General features: G+C 53.1%; 1 protein-coding gene across 3 annotated transcripts in view; it reads right to left on the bottom strand.

The window, feature by feature from the left end:
• Positions 1–15,328, bottom strand: part of ZFHX3 (zinc finger homeobox 3) — a 147,116-nt gene that overhangs the window by 12,531 nt on the left and 119,257 nt on the right. For all 3 annotated transcript variants that reach the window (XM_068411653.1, XM_068411654.1, XM_068411655.1), the window contains 3 exons: positions 9,768–9,901; positions 9,360–9,560; positions 1,089–1,191 (listed from right to left, as the gene is read on the bottom strand). In XM_068411653.1, the coding sequence (XP_068267754.1) occupies positions 1,089–1,191; positions 9,360–9,560; positions 9,768–9,901 (438 nt within the window). The remainder of the gene's footprint in view (positions 1–1,088; positions 1,192–9,359; positions 9,561–9,767; positions 9,902–15,328) is intronic.

Here is a 15,328-nt window from a genome sequence, read left to right as displayed (position 1 = left end):
AATTCTTCCTTTTAAGTGAAGGCCATTCAGCCACCTCTCTGTCTTTGTGTTTTTCTTTGACGTCCTGCCTATTTTCCAATAAGATGGTTCACCAAACTGAACGTAGTACTCGAGTCTTGGTGCTATCAAAGCTAGAAACAACAGGAATGAAATTCAGGTCCTGCTGGGAGCAGCTCAAAGGGTGCTGTTCGAGGGAGGATGGGAGAAGAAGCAACAAACACTCGGTGCACTGCCACTTTGCCGGGGTCTCAGAGCACAGTCCTGCCGGAAAGGGCAGCATGATACGGGCAGAGGCCAAAACAGGGATCCCACTGCCCGGGGCAGCATTAGCCACCCTGGCTGTGCCAGTGCTGCCCCACCAGCATCACTGCCCTGGGGCTGTCTGCCTCGAAGGAAACCATGGCTGTCTTCATTCCCAGGTTCCTTACAGAGCTTCCAGGAGGGCACAGAAGGAAGACTGGCATTGCTTCCCTGCCAGGTTTGAGATCAGACACTTCTGCCCACACAGAATGATGTTCTGGGGATGCTTTCACATCACACTACAAAGCCAGGACTAAAGAGCCACTGACTTACAGCCATGCCTTCGTAGCACAGCATGGCAAAGAAAAAGGCTGCGTGGATTTGGGCTGGACAAGGACTGCAGCAGCTCAAAGCTCCCCAGACTGTGTGCCCAGCGTATGTACTTGATCTACGACAGCAGCCGAGCGCGTAGCACAGTCTGTGGCCAGGAGCTGCAGCCCTTGGCGTTTGCCAGTGCCCTCAGCCCTCTACACCTCTGCTTTTCACTGCTCACATCTGGCCTTCTCCCTTGCAAGGATTCAACACCATTTCCACGTGCATTGCCACGGTGGTGAGCTGTGCTCCTCAGCTCTGAGCCGCCCTGCTCTGCCCTGCCACGGGGACACCGGCCTGTTTGTGGCACAGACGAAGGGAGACAGCTCCGCTGGGCACCGTCCAGCGCGGTTCTCAGGGGACAGCTGGGCACACGGAGCTCCCCTGGGCGGAGGTGTCCCCAGGCACAGCCCCTGGCCAGGTGATGGGAGCTGGGGGAGCGCTGGGGCCCGCGGACCTCATCGACCTGCACTCACCAGGCTGCTTCGCCAGCTCCTCTGCGGCGGAGTTCCCGTCCTTCTCCGGAGCCGCTGCTGGGAGAAACATGCTGCTGGGCATCATCACCTCAGGTGTTGTCACCTGGGGACAGGGAGGGAGGGATGTGGGGAGAAGACAAACACAGAAAACTATTTTAAACATCTTCAGTGGCAAAATTAGACACCAGTATTGTAAAGTCAGAGGCGTCACTTTTCATAGCTCAGTGAAGACTCGTGTTTATTAGACAAAGCTCACATCAATCAAAAGTGTTTCTACAGTTACATTCTGGACATAATTAGCAGTGCACACTTGAAGAATAATCTTATTATTAATATTTTTTCCTTTATGTAGAATTCAGACTTTGATCACTGACAGTGTTTTGTCATGGGCTGTGAAACTTCTTGTGCAACCAATTAGGTAGATAAGTTGAAAGGCCCACCTTAAGCTGCTGAAAACATAATAAGGCCCCTAATTAAATCATACCTCGTAAAGTACACTGTAATCTTGAACTGGGGAGCATTGCAGCACTGTTTTCAAAGTGTATCAATGCAGGAAAAGGAGGGGCATGAGAAAGAAAAGTACAAATAAGGAGAGAGGTGACAAAGGAAAGGATGAATAAGGAAAGACTACAAAGACAGCGAATTGTCTGCGAAATGAAAAGCTTTTGGTAACCCTTTCCTCGCTGTGACTGATGTGTTCCCTTCGCCTCTCTCCAAGTGTCTGTCTAGAACCTGCACCATCACAACCAGTGCAGTGCTTGAACACCAACACTTCTGAAGAGCTGCAGAGTTCGTGTGCTTCAACTAGAGACGCTCTTTGAAAGAGTCACATGCATATCACGTGCACGTGTCACATCTTCTGGAAAACTGTGTTTCTTTGGGTGTATCCAGTCACACACAGAACACACAAACTGCCTCGCTAGCAGCTGGCACGTGGTTGGCATCAGATGCAGGACAACAAACACCCTTGTGAAGGCCCAGAGCCAGCAGCTCACACCACCTGGGACTGTCCCACAGCCCTTCTCCGCAGAGCAGCAGCTGGACAGCCAGACCCGTCCCACCGACACCGTCCGTGCCGCACTCCGGCACACGGCTGCCAGCACTGGCCGGCACCTGGGGCAAGCGAAGACGCCTCTGCGGCTCCGAGCAGCTGACGCGCAGGGAGCACCTCCCTTTCACCAGGGCTGTGGCACTTGGAGCAACAGAAACCAACCCCAGCTTGCCACGTGTGCGGTGCTCGTGCTCCCGGCCTCTGGCCGCTGGGAAAGAGAGGATGAGCCCTCCTAGACACGTGTACTTCCTAGCGAACGAAGGCTCTCCGTCCTTCTGCCAGGTACTGCGAGGGCATTTGAACCTTGGATTTCAGCAGAGTGAGGCTGTTACCTGCACGCGGTGAGACTCGCCTTCTGCAAGGCCCAGGACCACGAGGCTCTGACTGAACCGCGTGAGGCATCAGCAAATCCATGGCGAAGCTGAAGGACATGAAATCTTCCTTATCTACACGCATGTCAGATCCAAGCAATCACACACTAGACCTTGGCTTCACTAAGCGAATGGAAGCAAAAACAGCCCATGAAAAACCTCAGAAACACACGTTTGCACAGGAGCGGCTGCGGACACCTGAACTGCTCCCTCCCTCAGCGGGACGGCCGGGGCACGGAGGTGGCCGCGGGTCCCACGGGTGTCTGCAGGGAAGGCAGCCGACGCTGATCAATCACCAGGAGGGAAGCTGAGCACGCCACATTCATTCCACCTTTTACTCTAAGTGGGAGCATCTGACGGCTGTGGGTGGTGGGTCGGGAGACGTGAAAGGTCACTGGTTAATTCCCGGCAGCCGGGCTCGGAGGAGGGGGACAAGCGGGGACGCCGAGGAGGGAAGGCAAGAAGGAAGCCGTCCCTCTCAGCTTTATCAGCAGGGAGAGCACTTTCCTAGGATCTTTAGGAATTATGAAAAATAAATCATGAGAAATTAAAAAAAACCCCAGCAGAGTAGAAAAAGAATAAAATTATCTAACACCTCAGCTGCACATCATTATAGAAAACTGTGGGCTTTTTATACGCATTACAGTACGGCAGCCATCCCCACTACCACACTCAGTACGACGGATCAGTAATTGTTTTCATACACTTTAATTAGAAAAACTCAGATGGCTATGAATAATAATGGAAAAGAGAGACTTTTGCACTTGAAAGGTTGAAGTCAATCAAGTGTGAATGACGGCAAAAAAGAAAAAAAAAAGACACCAATTCATCAGGCCTCTGTTGTCTCGCCGCGTCTTTAATCATAATTCCTGATTGGGATTCAAGAAGGCAGTAAGCAGCGGTTCTTTGTCTGCCTTCACCTTCCGTCAATTAACTCTCCCCGAAATATAATCATCAACCTCACATGCTCCTCTGCATCTTAATCTGGGTCTCCAAACCACTAAGTCCTGCCCTATATGTGTTTAAGTAATTACCTTTATCTATCTGCATCTCCATAGCCACAGTTCTCACCCTACTTTTACCCCTCTCTCCACAATAAAAAGAAAAAAAAAAGGGGGGGGGAGAAGGAAAAAAAAGGCTACGGTACATTAAATTGCTACAGGCACAAAATCCCAGAAGGCAAACAGAAAAAAGCTTGGAGAAAAGTGCAGGAAACTAGAAACTGTGGATATGGATGTAGGGCAACTGCAGGCAGCCCAGCCAGCCACGCAGGGCTGGCCCTGGGAAGCAGAACCTTGAAAACAAGGCGCTGCTCTTGCTTCAGCAACGGGCCCCGCTTCAGTCCTCTACCTGTTGAGCACCACTCCACTTTCTCCCGAAAGCGCCGTCCGTTTCCTACGCTGTTTTCCAGGGCAGGACTACTCTGTCTCCTCATCCCCACAGACCCCTCCCCGAGCAGGCAGCAGAGATAAGAACAGCGAAAGCAGGCTGCGGATCTCAGACCACTTTGCATTTACACTGAATTCCAGACTGCCCATTTTGAACTAATTGTCCTTTTACCCCGCAAACCCGCCTGAGGATACACCGTCTCCTTGTACGTGCCTCGCACGTTGTGGCGGCTTTTAATACAAGCAAATCGCAGGAGCGCCAAGGGGGCAGGAAGGTTCAGTAGACCACGGCCACCCGACAGACAAACAAGGAGCAGTGCTCTGCAGCACAGCACTTTGTACTTCAGATGTATTTAAATGGCATTAACTGCTCTGGTGACAGAGGAACGTGTTTATCTTGAGCACAGCCTGTGTTAGCGTGTGCGCTCGCTAAAGGCTCTCCACGTCCCTCTCACCTGAGCAGGCAATACCTGGCATGTCATTCTGGCATCCATCCTCAGCCCTGCCCCACACCTCTATCGCCCTGCTGAAACGTCTCTCCAACACCAACTGTTTCACAACGGCAACAAGTCAGTCAACGCGAACCGTTATTAAAAAACCAACCCTACAGATGTAAACCCAACAAATGTGATTTGCCTCCTCCCCTTCCTCCTTCTGTACGTACTTGTTCTGCTCTAACGTTAAGCTGTATCCCTTCTGCAGCTGCGATCCACCTGCAAAGCCTTTCAGCTTGGGAACAGCCCTCTCTGTCACTCCAGACCCACCTCCGCGCACAGCCCCAGGGCGCCCGTCCCCCCTGCTCCGACGTCCCAGGTCTCCTCTAGGTTGCTCCCCAGAGCGACGTTATCATACAGAAGGCAAATGGCCCCCTCGACCTGCGTCATCCTTGACCTTTCTGTCCCAACGAGATCAGGAGGTGGGGAGGGATCAGCACCTCACTCCTACCCTCTCTTTCCGACAGCCCGGTGTTCAGATACCAATGGGTGGACCAGGTTCTGTTTATGGTACTTCAGTGACAAGAGTGTGTCTCCATGAACGTCTGGAAACCCCTAATGCTGGGGCAGGCACTCGGGGCACAGCCTTCGCTCCGACCGCCCCCTCCCCATCCCGCTCGGTGGGGCAGGCAACTTGCTTGGTTAAAGAGCACAGGAGGGGGAAGTTTGGGCCAGGGACTGCGGCAGCCCCTCCTGTGCCCCACTTTGAAGCATCTCCCCTGGGGTCTGTACTGGAGATGGGGACGCCGGGCGGAGAACCTCTCTCCAGAGCAGACTGCAGAGGAGCCAATTATCTGCCTTACGAGATGGAAAGTTGTTGGGACAAGCCTCTCTGCTTCCAAGGACCCTCCCTTTTGGATGACACTCAGATCCCCTTGAGCAGACAGAATTTCTTTATGATCACGAGATCCACGGACACGCGTGGGCACGCCAATTCATGGCCATTTCTATAGACAACATGGTCCAGTGAGTGACTGTTACACCCGAGGGCCGACACACCACGTCTCCTGCCTCCCTGTCCCACGAGCATCCTCAGCAGATCGCACGTGTCCTGACACCGACAGACCTGTCACCGCTCTGGAGGACAACCTGCGGGTCCACCCCTCACTGGTGACAACCCACCGCAGTGACAAGCGTGGCTCCTGCCACTGCCGGATCGACTGGATTTTTAAGATGATGAACTGCAGAGCTGCTTATCAACGCAGGCCGGAGGCTCGGAGCTGCAACACCCCTCCCGCGCCGGCCCCAGCAGCCTGACACAAGCGTATTCTTGGCACGTTCAAAAAATTAATCTTAGCGTGACCAGTCGTCTCCCCTCGCGCGCTGGAGCTGCCTGCTCCGGCTTCCCTCTGGACCGAGTGACCGAACGTGAGGACAGGCTACGCGGCTCCTCCGCAAATACCCCAAAATGCTGAAATAACGTGGCTTTGAAAAGAAAAATCTCTAGAAGGGGTCTGAGGAGATACGTTACTATCCCCATGTCCGTGCAACCAGGGGGAGATCCACATGCGATGCAAGGTTCCCGAACCAGACAAAGGAGGTAATTTCCATTACAAAGAGAGAGAGAGGGTGCTGGAGTGAAAAGCTTCATTAGACTCAGAGAGGCAAAGCGATGGCAGTATACCAAGGTCACTTCTAATTTAGACCATCTAATTGGCAAACATGGCTCCAAATGGCTATCATCTCACAGGGCTCAGAATTAATGAAGCCCGATTATTTTCATTACCTTCATCCGAGATGGAGAATGAGACACAGAGTGAGAGGAAAAGGGGGGAGCGAGAGGGGGCGAGAAGGAGGGCGAGAGAAAAATTGAATGACAGCAGAAGGGAGAGAGCAATGAGAAAAGACAATGGGGAAGAAGGGAAAAAAGGTAAAGAGAGCAAGAGGGAGAAGTGAGGATGGCAGGGACGGGCAAGAACCACGCTTAGAGCGAGGGAGAAAAGAGAAAGATGGAAAGACCACTGAAACCCTGGGAAGAGGCCCTACCCCGAGGAAGAGAAAACCGACAACAGACGTGATGGGAGAGGAAGGTGCCGAAGGATAAAGCCGGCGGCGGGAGGAGGGAGAGCTCCCCGCTCCCGGGGGCTCCTGGGAAGCCATCCCTTCTCCCGGCTTGAGCCCATCAGTCTTGTCAATCGCCTGTGCAGGCGAACTGCACTTCACCCTCATTACGGGCTCTCTGCTGGAGCGGTGCAGGCCCAGGATTAGCAGAGAGGCTCTTAGGTGGAAAGATGGCGATTAGACCCGCTTAGAGGGGCTGAAACGCCACATAAAATAGACCTGGCTGCGTTTGTTCAGCAGCCCCGTGGAAGGGAGGCTGCAGGAGATGGGGGGATGGCGGGAGCCCCTGCCCACGGGGCTCCCCAGGCCCCCACGCCGCGCGGGGACACGGCACGGGGTCCCCTCCGCTCAGGCCGTGGCTGCAGCCCTGCCAGCCCCCGTCCCGGCACCCGGGCCGGCCGGGGGCCCGCGTGTCCCGTGGGGCAGCGAGCCGGGCTGCGGGCTGATACGGAGAGGGGCCACGGCACAGCCGGCTCTGAGATGCTGAGCACAAGCAGCCGTTACCACGGCAACAGACATATTAGACACTGCAGGTTCCTGAACGGCGTCTGATAAGGTATTATTAACTGGAGCCTCCTCCCAGCGCCAGCGCACAGGCACTGTGCGAAAGGGACCTGGCTCCCAGTTACTGGACGGCAATTCCCTCGCGGTGCCACCGAGACCCGATTCACGCGTCAGACTAAGATGGGAATCTCAGGTAGAACGCGCAAAACCAGGAACTTCTGATGCTGCCACATTCCTCACCAGCCGCACCGATTTCTCAAAATATTTGTCATTTAATGCAAAGAACCCATTTTTAATGGGTCCTACGACGCGGCGCCTACTTGGGGCACACATGGTTCTCACGGGCGGTCGGGAGCACTGGTCCAACAGTGGCCACCACGAGCCTTCGCAGCCTGCCGGGGTGCGGGATGCACCTTCGGCTCCTCCAGAGCCCAACGGCGCCAAGAGCGAGGGCAGAAACGAGAGAAGGCAGGTAGCTGGTAAAGCAGAGGGGGGAGATAAAAAGCGTAAAGGTGTTTGAGAAGGAGCCACGAGAGGACTGGAAGGGTGACAGAAAGAGAAGACAGGAGAACTGTGAGAGAAAAGCTGGGCACTGCTGCATGTGCTTGCTCAGCCGATGTCACAGGAGGGGAGCTGATAAAGAACACCTAGTGTTATGACAAACACAATATTATTTGCCTCCATTGTCAGGAATCGGCAAAGAAGGGAGAAAACAAGCAGAAATGGGGTGCAAGGAAAAAAAAATCACAAAGAGAAAGAACTGACAGGAATCAAAAGAAACACTTATTTTATATACTTGGTGACAAGTTCTTAAATGCACACACAACTTTGCCTTTAAGATTATACTAAAGAAATAACAGCGTAGAAATCTGACAATACATCCCATTTGTGAATTTAGAAAGGTTTTGAAAACGTGCTTTATTAATTCTACCTGTATCTTAAACCAACACCAGCAAACAGAAAGCCACACGCGTGTGAAACCTACGAAAAGGGAATTCGTGAAAGAAACATCCTGGGACTCACAACGTCACTGACTGAAGCAAGTGCCCGAGTGCTGGCGGGAGGGTTGGCCTTTCTGAGCACCCCTGCGCCGCGGCAGCACGCACAGTCCCGCAGAGAGGGCCGGCAGCTGCACACACCACCACTGACTCTCGGCCAGCCTCGGCCCGCAGCTCCGGGGTGAAGCAAGCCAGAGCCAAACCCAGGCCTCACAAATGAGAACCCGAACACCACGCTGTTCATGTACCGCTTCTCACCAAGCACCAGCTCTCGGGTTAAGACGAGTTTTGACCCCTCGGAGGCGGTGCTGGAGGAGGATTGCCACGCTAGGTACTAAAGCAAGGACGCAGAACAAGAGCCTGGTGCAAACACGATTGTGCTGAACCACTATCTGCCCTCTGAAGTTTCTGCTCCCCATCAGAAGCTGCACAAGCAACAGCAACCACAACCCATACACCGGCACAACGTCGTCTGACAAACGGCTTGAGAAGCAGAGTTGTTACAAGTTTTGAGCTCTCCATGAAGACGACTGAGTTTATCTAACGAACTTTCACTCCACACTTCGGGGGCCAACTTCCTACTTCAGAGAATTTTAACTGCCTACGCGTAAATTTTAATTTAAAACCAGGCATTTAAAAACATCTTAAAAACAGCACTTGAAACAGTAGCTCTAGTATTCAACGGTCCCACAAGGTTCCACCTCCCTTTGGCCAACAGCAGCGTATTCCTTGCTTGTTCAGGCTACCCTGAAAAAAGGGAGTTGTTACAACAACAAAAGCATTGTAATTGTGGATGGAGCGATTCCTCACAGAAGTAACAGATCCAACTTATCTCATACAACCACAACAATGATGCTCATTAAGTGAACGAAGCGCAGAACATGGGCTGCACAACAGGACTGTCTCCCCTCCACGAGATGAGACCGCCGAGGGAAGTTACTCTATTGGTTTTTAAAATCATATTTTAAGCAGAAACCCGGTGTCTCATTTCCTGTAACGTTACCTTAATCACCCTGGCTGTCCTTCTTGGGAAGTGCTCATCAACACACGAGCACTTCCTCTCCGCAGCAGGAGCAGCACAGCACGTCAGCTCCTGCATCTCCCAGAAGCTTCTGTGCAAAACACGATCCCATGCAATGACCTCGGCAGTTAAAGGATATCATATTTATTCCAGCCTCTTCACAAGGAAATTACTCAACACTGCAACATTGCCAGTTTCCACAGTGCTCAAGCATAGTCTCTGCAGACAAAACGTACAGGGATGGGAAAAACCTAGCTGACAGAGCCCTGGAGACGCAGGAGCTGCCCACTACAGCAAAGTCAGCCCGCGCAGGTCAGGCCACCCCTTTACTCTTGGCCTTTGCTGGGAAGGCACCAGACACGCTTGACTACGCAGCCACTTACCGTCATGATGAGTTTCTCGACACAGTCAGGCGACACACTGTGCAGGTGGGTGAGGTGCAGCTGCAGATGGATCTTGTTGTTGAGCATGTCCTGGCAGAGCGGGCAGCGGAGCATGGGCTGCACCGAGTGCTGGGTCATGGCGTGCACCCGCAGGCGATTCACGTCTGTGTTACTGTACTTGCAATACGGACACTGATACATCTGCAGAGCAAGACAAATGAATCATGCAATTGTTACAGCTGCTGCTTTCCTCCTTCCTTACAGCTAGACTTTAATAATTCGACGCCTTCTCCTACCACCAGTTATCGCCTTTCATCCTCCTTCTCCTATTTTACTCTTTGCTTTTGGCACATACGAAACCAATCACCTGCTTGCAGATGCACAAAAAGCTGGGTTCTTCTTCCTTACCTGCTCTGATTTGGTCTCCTCTGAAGTTTTTGACCACTTAAAGGAGAGAGGTGACTCAGAGCTGCTGGGAAATGGTGTTCGTTTAGAGGATGCTGGAGGCTCTGTCAGCTCCTTCTCTGCCTGGCTGGCTGGAGCTGCAACAAAAAGAGATTTATATCAGGACATCCTCAAAGAGGCTTAAGTTGGACGAAGACAGTATTTCCATTTACTCTGCTGCTGTTGCTTGAAACACATACCAAGGCCTTGGAGGAGGATGAGTCTGTGGACTAACTTACGTGCTACAACGCATGCCTGGCCAAAAAAAGTTCATTCTTGATCATCTTCCATAGTAAGGGAACTGTGTCAGTTACAGTGAGAAGCAGAGAAATCTCAGCCATTTCTGTGGGCTGCTTACAACCTGTCAGGGGCATGAGAGTCTTGTCCTGTGTGTACGTAGGACACGCAAATGCTTGGCCAGACGCGAAGGCCAACGTGTCCTCTCCACGAGCAGCCGGACTGACACGACAGAGCAGAACTCGCACTGCTTGCTCACCGCGGAGGTTTTGCATATGAACACTCTGGAATATGTCTGCCTTGGAGACGGCTGAAGCGGCGGCCGCCAACCAGCTGACCTGCGCTCCGTGCTGGGAGCAGCGGCACGCTGCCGGGACGGCACCGGCCGGCTCAGCCCACGCGCCGCAGGAAACAGCATCTGCGGGTACTTCCTAGCAAGAGGTGCCACCAAAACCCCGACGGCAGAGACCCAGCCTGCGGGCAGTGCTGGGATGGGACTCGGGCACTCTCACGCTGTAACGAGCTGAGGAAAGGCGGTTTTATTTCAGCAAAACAGAAGGAGGCAAATGAGCCCAGAAGTCAACAGCAAAACACTCTGCAAGTGGAGGCACTCCGAAAAGCTCACCCCGACCTTTACCCCTCCCCCGAACCCTGGCAGCCTGCAGCACATAAATTTGTGGGACATCTATTATTTAAAAACTGTAAGGACAAGTATATTATACACAGCCCCCGTCTCCTCCTCCCCGAACACACATTCATAACAGTACTTTAATCTGTCTCGAATCGACTTCAAACCCATTTCGCCCTTAATGGGAGTTATTCATTTTCACTTGAAAGGTAATATATGACAGCTGGATATTTAATATGATGGATCGGCTGCCGATTAACAAGGCACTGTAGCATTCTCAGACCGGTCCCCCCATACTCTTCCCCCTGTCTTTTATTCTCTTTGTGAACCCACTGGTATCCGCTCCTTGTTTCAGAAGATGCCGTCAAAGCAAGATCCAGACAAACGGCTTCCTGCTCCCAGAGCCTTCCGTCCACTGACACGGGAGGTATTTCGAAAGGTACCACATCACACGCAGAACCCAATCCTCCTTTCTCACCACCTTCCCTGCCAGACCCCACCTCTACGGCACGACGCTGGACCCACCTGCACTGCTCCTCTGCCGAGGACAGCGGTCCCTCCCGGTGGGGTTGGGCAGGCAGACACCATCCCTGAGAGCCAGCACGGTGGTGGGCAGAGGACCACCCTGCCTTGAAATGTCCTGCCCGAGCCTTGGGTGATGTGAGTGGCCCCGATAAGGAGGCTAAGTGCTGCTGACATCGTCCACTCCTCGGTGTGACCTCGGACACTGAAGCGTCAGCCCCAGTCAGGCGGTCAAGCGTCGGGACTGGTGTGCGGAGACCCCAGGTCCGCCAGCGCGGTCACGCAGCCACGCGACCTGTGCTCCAGCCCTGCACCGGGCTGGAACGACAACGCCAGACAGGACTTTGTGTCCCCTTAGACTTCTCTGCCCCAGACAGTGATCGTGTGTCCTACGTGGTCCGGGCAGGGTCTCTCCAGGCTCTGTCTCTGTCAGCTGCCGCTTCAAACCTTTGGGTGTTGCTTGCTCTTCAAAACTACCGACACGCGCTGCTGTGAGCTGTGCTGGCACTGCCAGCCTGCACGAGGGGCAGGGCACGCGAGGGAGGAAAAGGGGGTGACTGGAGAAACCTCTGCTCATGCATGTGGGTCACCTTTCCAACTAAAGGATGACAATGCTTTCAGTTTTGGAAACAGAGTGAGAACCATGAAATACCCGCAGAACTGCATTAATAAACCCAGGTGAGCTCCGACAGCGTGAGCTCTGCGCACTTAGAAAACCGCTGGTGTCCCCACGGGCAGCGGGATCTGCACTGGCACAGTGAGGCAGAAGGAGCCCAGGGAGCCCCTGGTCCCCACCCTCTGCCACCAGCCTCCCTGTGCCCCGCTTCCAGCAGCTCCCGGTGTGACGTTTTTGGATGCAGTGACTATATTTAACAACTGTCAGCTACCCCGTAGCTGCTGAACACCAGCTGTAACCTCCGGAGTCATGACAGACTATTTTCTTATTTCCTTTCTACTGGGAAGCAGCCTGCTTAGAATTAGGGAAAAGCAAAAGGTAATTAAAATTTACTTTTACTTACCATCTCCAAGGTGCCCCTTTTTATTAAACGCACGTGATCCAACCCATAACTCCGATCCTTCAAAACCAGAATTATTAATGATTGTCTAGACCCCAGAATAACTGGTTTGCTGCAGTTCTGAAAAACTCACACTGAATATTTGTTCTAAGTATTATTTTTTGAGCTGACAGCTCGAGTGGTTAATTTCAACACCGAGACTGAAGTTTATTGTTGATAAACAGCCCAACACACGAAGTGACACATTCAGTCCACATCACAGATCAGAGGAATTAACAACTCCCTTCTGCCTGGAGAAATGAGGACGCGCAGCTCGGCGCCGGCCTGCAGAGCTCTCGGCAGAGTCAAAAGGACCTCGGCCCTGAACTGCAGCTTGGCACCAGAGAAGGTGGAGCACAACGCCTGCACCCTAACCGCATCCAAGACCACGCTTAGAATCACAGAATCACAGAATCAATGAGGTTGGAAGAGACCTCTGGGATCATCGAGTCCAACCGTTGCCCTGACACCACCATGTCAACTAGACCATGGCACTAGAGGTACAGGCCTTGCAGAAGAGAAGGAGGAATCTGGGTTTAACGTATGATGGACGACTATGTATCAGTTAGTGTTTTTATTATTTTGACTCTTTAAAAGAATTCAGTTCAGATTTGCCGACCTCAGAGAAAAATCTCCTTTTCTCAACAAACGTACCCAAAAGCCAAGTGCAATGGGACGGCGCTGCCACAGGCGTGCTCGACAGCCACAGCTCTTCTCGGAGACCGACTTGTCTTCTCGTGCTTCCCTGGAACCTTCTGCTTTTCCGAGGAGGAATCCTCCCAGGCGCTGTTTCAGAGGCGAGATGGGACACTTCCTCGGAAGTGGGGCTCCTTTCCTTCGCTAGGTCTGGGGGCAGAGCCGGCGAGGGTCCCCACAGCTGCCCGCTCCCCGTCCTGGTGGGAAGGCGTCGCCACCCCACCTCCCACCCATCAGGTTCTCTTAGCTAAAGTACCACTGACAGCCCCTTCATCTAAACTTCCATCTCCCAACCCAGCAACATAATGGAGAAGCCAATTAAATGATTATTAATTCATGCTGCTTTCCGTAAGCCAGAGGTTCTCATCTCCCTGCATTCCGTAAACCAGCTTGCCACTTGCGCTAGAAATTTACAGTGGGGTTTCTGCTATCTCCATTGATTTAAAAAACAACACCCTCCCTGCCCCCAGCCTACTGAAAAAAATCCCTTCCTACTAAGTTCAGCAGCCGGCCTGGGAAAAAGTCTTCATCGGGACCAGGGAACTGTGTTTTCGCTGCCCGATGGAAAATAAAATTCCATATTTGGTGGTGCCTCCCTCCTCAAGCCTCCCCCGACGCTGTCTCGGAGCAATTACTCAGCATCACGAGCCCTCGGACCAGACCGACCTGCCCGCCGTGCCTGCGCAGCCCTCACCCCGCACGGCTTGCTGTAGCCGCACTACCAGGCCTGTTGCTCTACAGTATTTTTTCAACTCTGTACTTGATAAATAACGTGATCGCATGACAGACAGAAGTAAATGCGCAGAGATTTGCAAGCACACTTTTGTACCCAGACCTTTATTGCTGCCTTTCAGAAATGTGGCCCTGAAAACGGTCCAATAATTTGTTTCTCTAATGCTGTGTCATACCTTCCAGCCTGCAGTGAGTATGAACCACTGAATTACTATCAAATATTCACATTACAGTACCCAGAAGCCCCAGCTGCCACCAGACTTTCCTGCCACGCTCCATACAAACGCAGAGCACCCAGCAAACGCCGCGGTGAGATGCCAAGCAGCACAAGGGGCACGTGGAGGCAATGCTTTGCTTGCCATCACGGGCACCTTCCCCATGGCCCTGCAGACGGGCTCCTCTCCCGCCCGCTCCCTGCGCAGTGCTCCAACGCGCTGCGACGCCGTGAACGAAGAGCCAAGGTGCTGGGGGGGAGAAAACGACCCGCATGGGTTTCACCAGAGATACTGGAGCAACAGCCAAAGTCACGGATCAATCCCAAAGGTTACGAGAATCCCAGCTCTGACCCAGGGAGCAGGAGAGTGGGCGAGCAAGGTGGCCGCAGGCGGCCCGGCCACACCAGCATGAGGGCCCAGGTGCTCCCAGACATGCACGTGGCAGTGGCTGCCGCAGAGGCTGACCTTGCCACGCAAGCAGCACAACGCTCCGGCAAACACACCCAAAGGAAACGGCCTGGACCGGAGCAGGAGGGTCCCTGCCCTGGGAGCAGCAGCTCCCGCCTGGCTGCGGGCAGAAGGCGAGATGGGTACATCGAAAATCATCCCATCGTGAGCCCAGCACAGCCCCACCTGTGCAGGTGGGCACTCTAAAGCACTGTGCCTCTCCTTCCAGCAACAGTGGCTAAGACTGGATCTCTAGAACTGTGGGAAATCTTGGTTTTTTTTTAAAGTACAAAGTGATTGAGAGGAAACAAGCAATAATCTTTTATATTTACCTATTTCATATGGTTCTTGAGCCAGCTATCAATCTGAGTGAACATACTGTCCAATTCAATTGTATAAATATTTCAACTAACTTACCATGGGTGTCCATATCAAGTAATTTATTAAATCAATGTGTTGAGCTTGGGAGATGTCTGAACAGCAGTAATTCTGCTAACTCCTTAAGGCCCGCAAGAAGGGATCACCACTGCTGCCGGGCAGCACACAGTTACCTGGTGAGCAGGGACTCCCAGTGGGGTAAGAGCGAACACGGAGAGTGGAGATAGCAGAGACATCAGCAGAGACCTGCTCGCTGAAGAACAAGCGTGAAAAGTATCTGAAAATAGCTGAGCAGCCGCCGCCGAGACGCCCCTCCGCGCTCCCGACGTCCCGGGAAGGAGGGGCTGCCGCACAGGGGGGGTTTAGTGGGTGTTAACCCTGCTGGGAGGGAGCAACCGGGTCTGGGGGTGCGCAGGACCATTTCTCCCAGCTAGAAGCCAGCAACTGTTCCACTTGGGCCAGATCGGTCATTTTGCTGCTTTTTAAGCAGCTGTACTGCGCTAGGTACAACCAGGAAAGGGAAGCTCAGAAAAGTCACAAAGACGACGAGGCTGACGGCGAGGTGCATGGGGCCGGGCTCAACAGCCCCCCGGGTCGGAGGGGCCAGGACGGAGC

This window comes from Nyctibius grandis, chromosome 12 (genome assembly GCF_013368605.1).
Source record: "Nyctibius grandis isolate bNycGra1 chromosome 12, bNycGra1.pri, whole genome shotgun sequence".
NCBI classification, from domain to species: domain Eukaryota; kingdom Metazoa; phylum Chordata; class Aves; order Nyctibiiformes; family Nyctibiidae; genus Nyctibius; species Nyctibius grandis.
The sequence above is the reverse complement of the archived record's forward strand: the minus strand, read 5'-3'. Positions and strand labels throughout refer to the sequence as shown.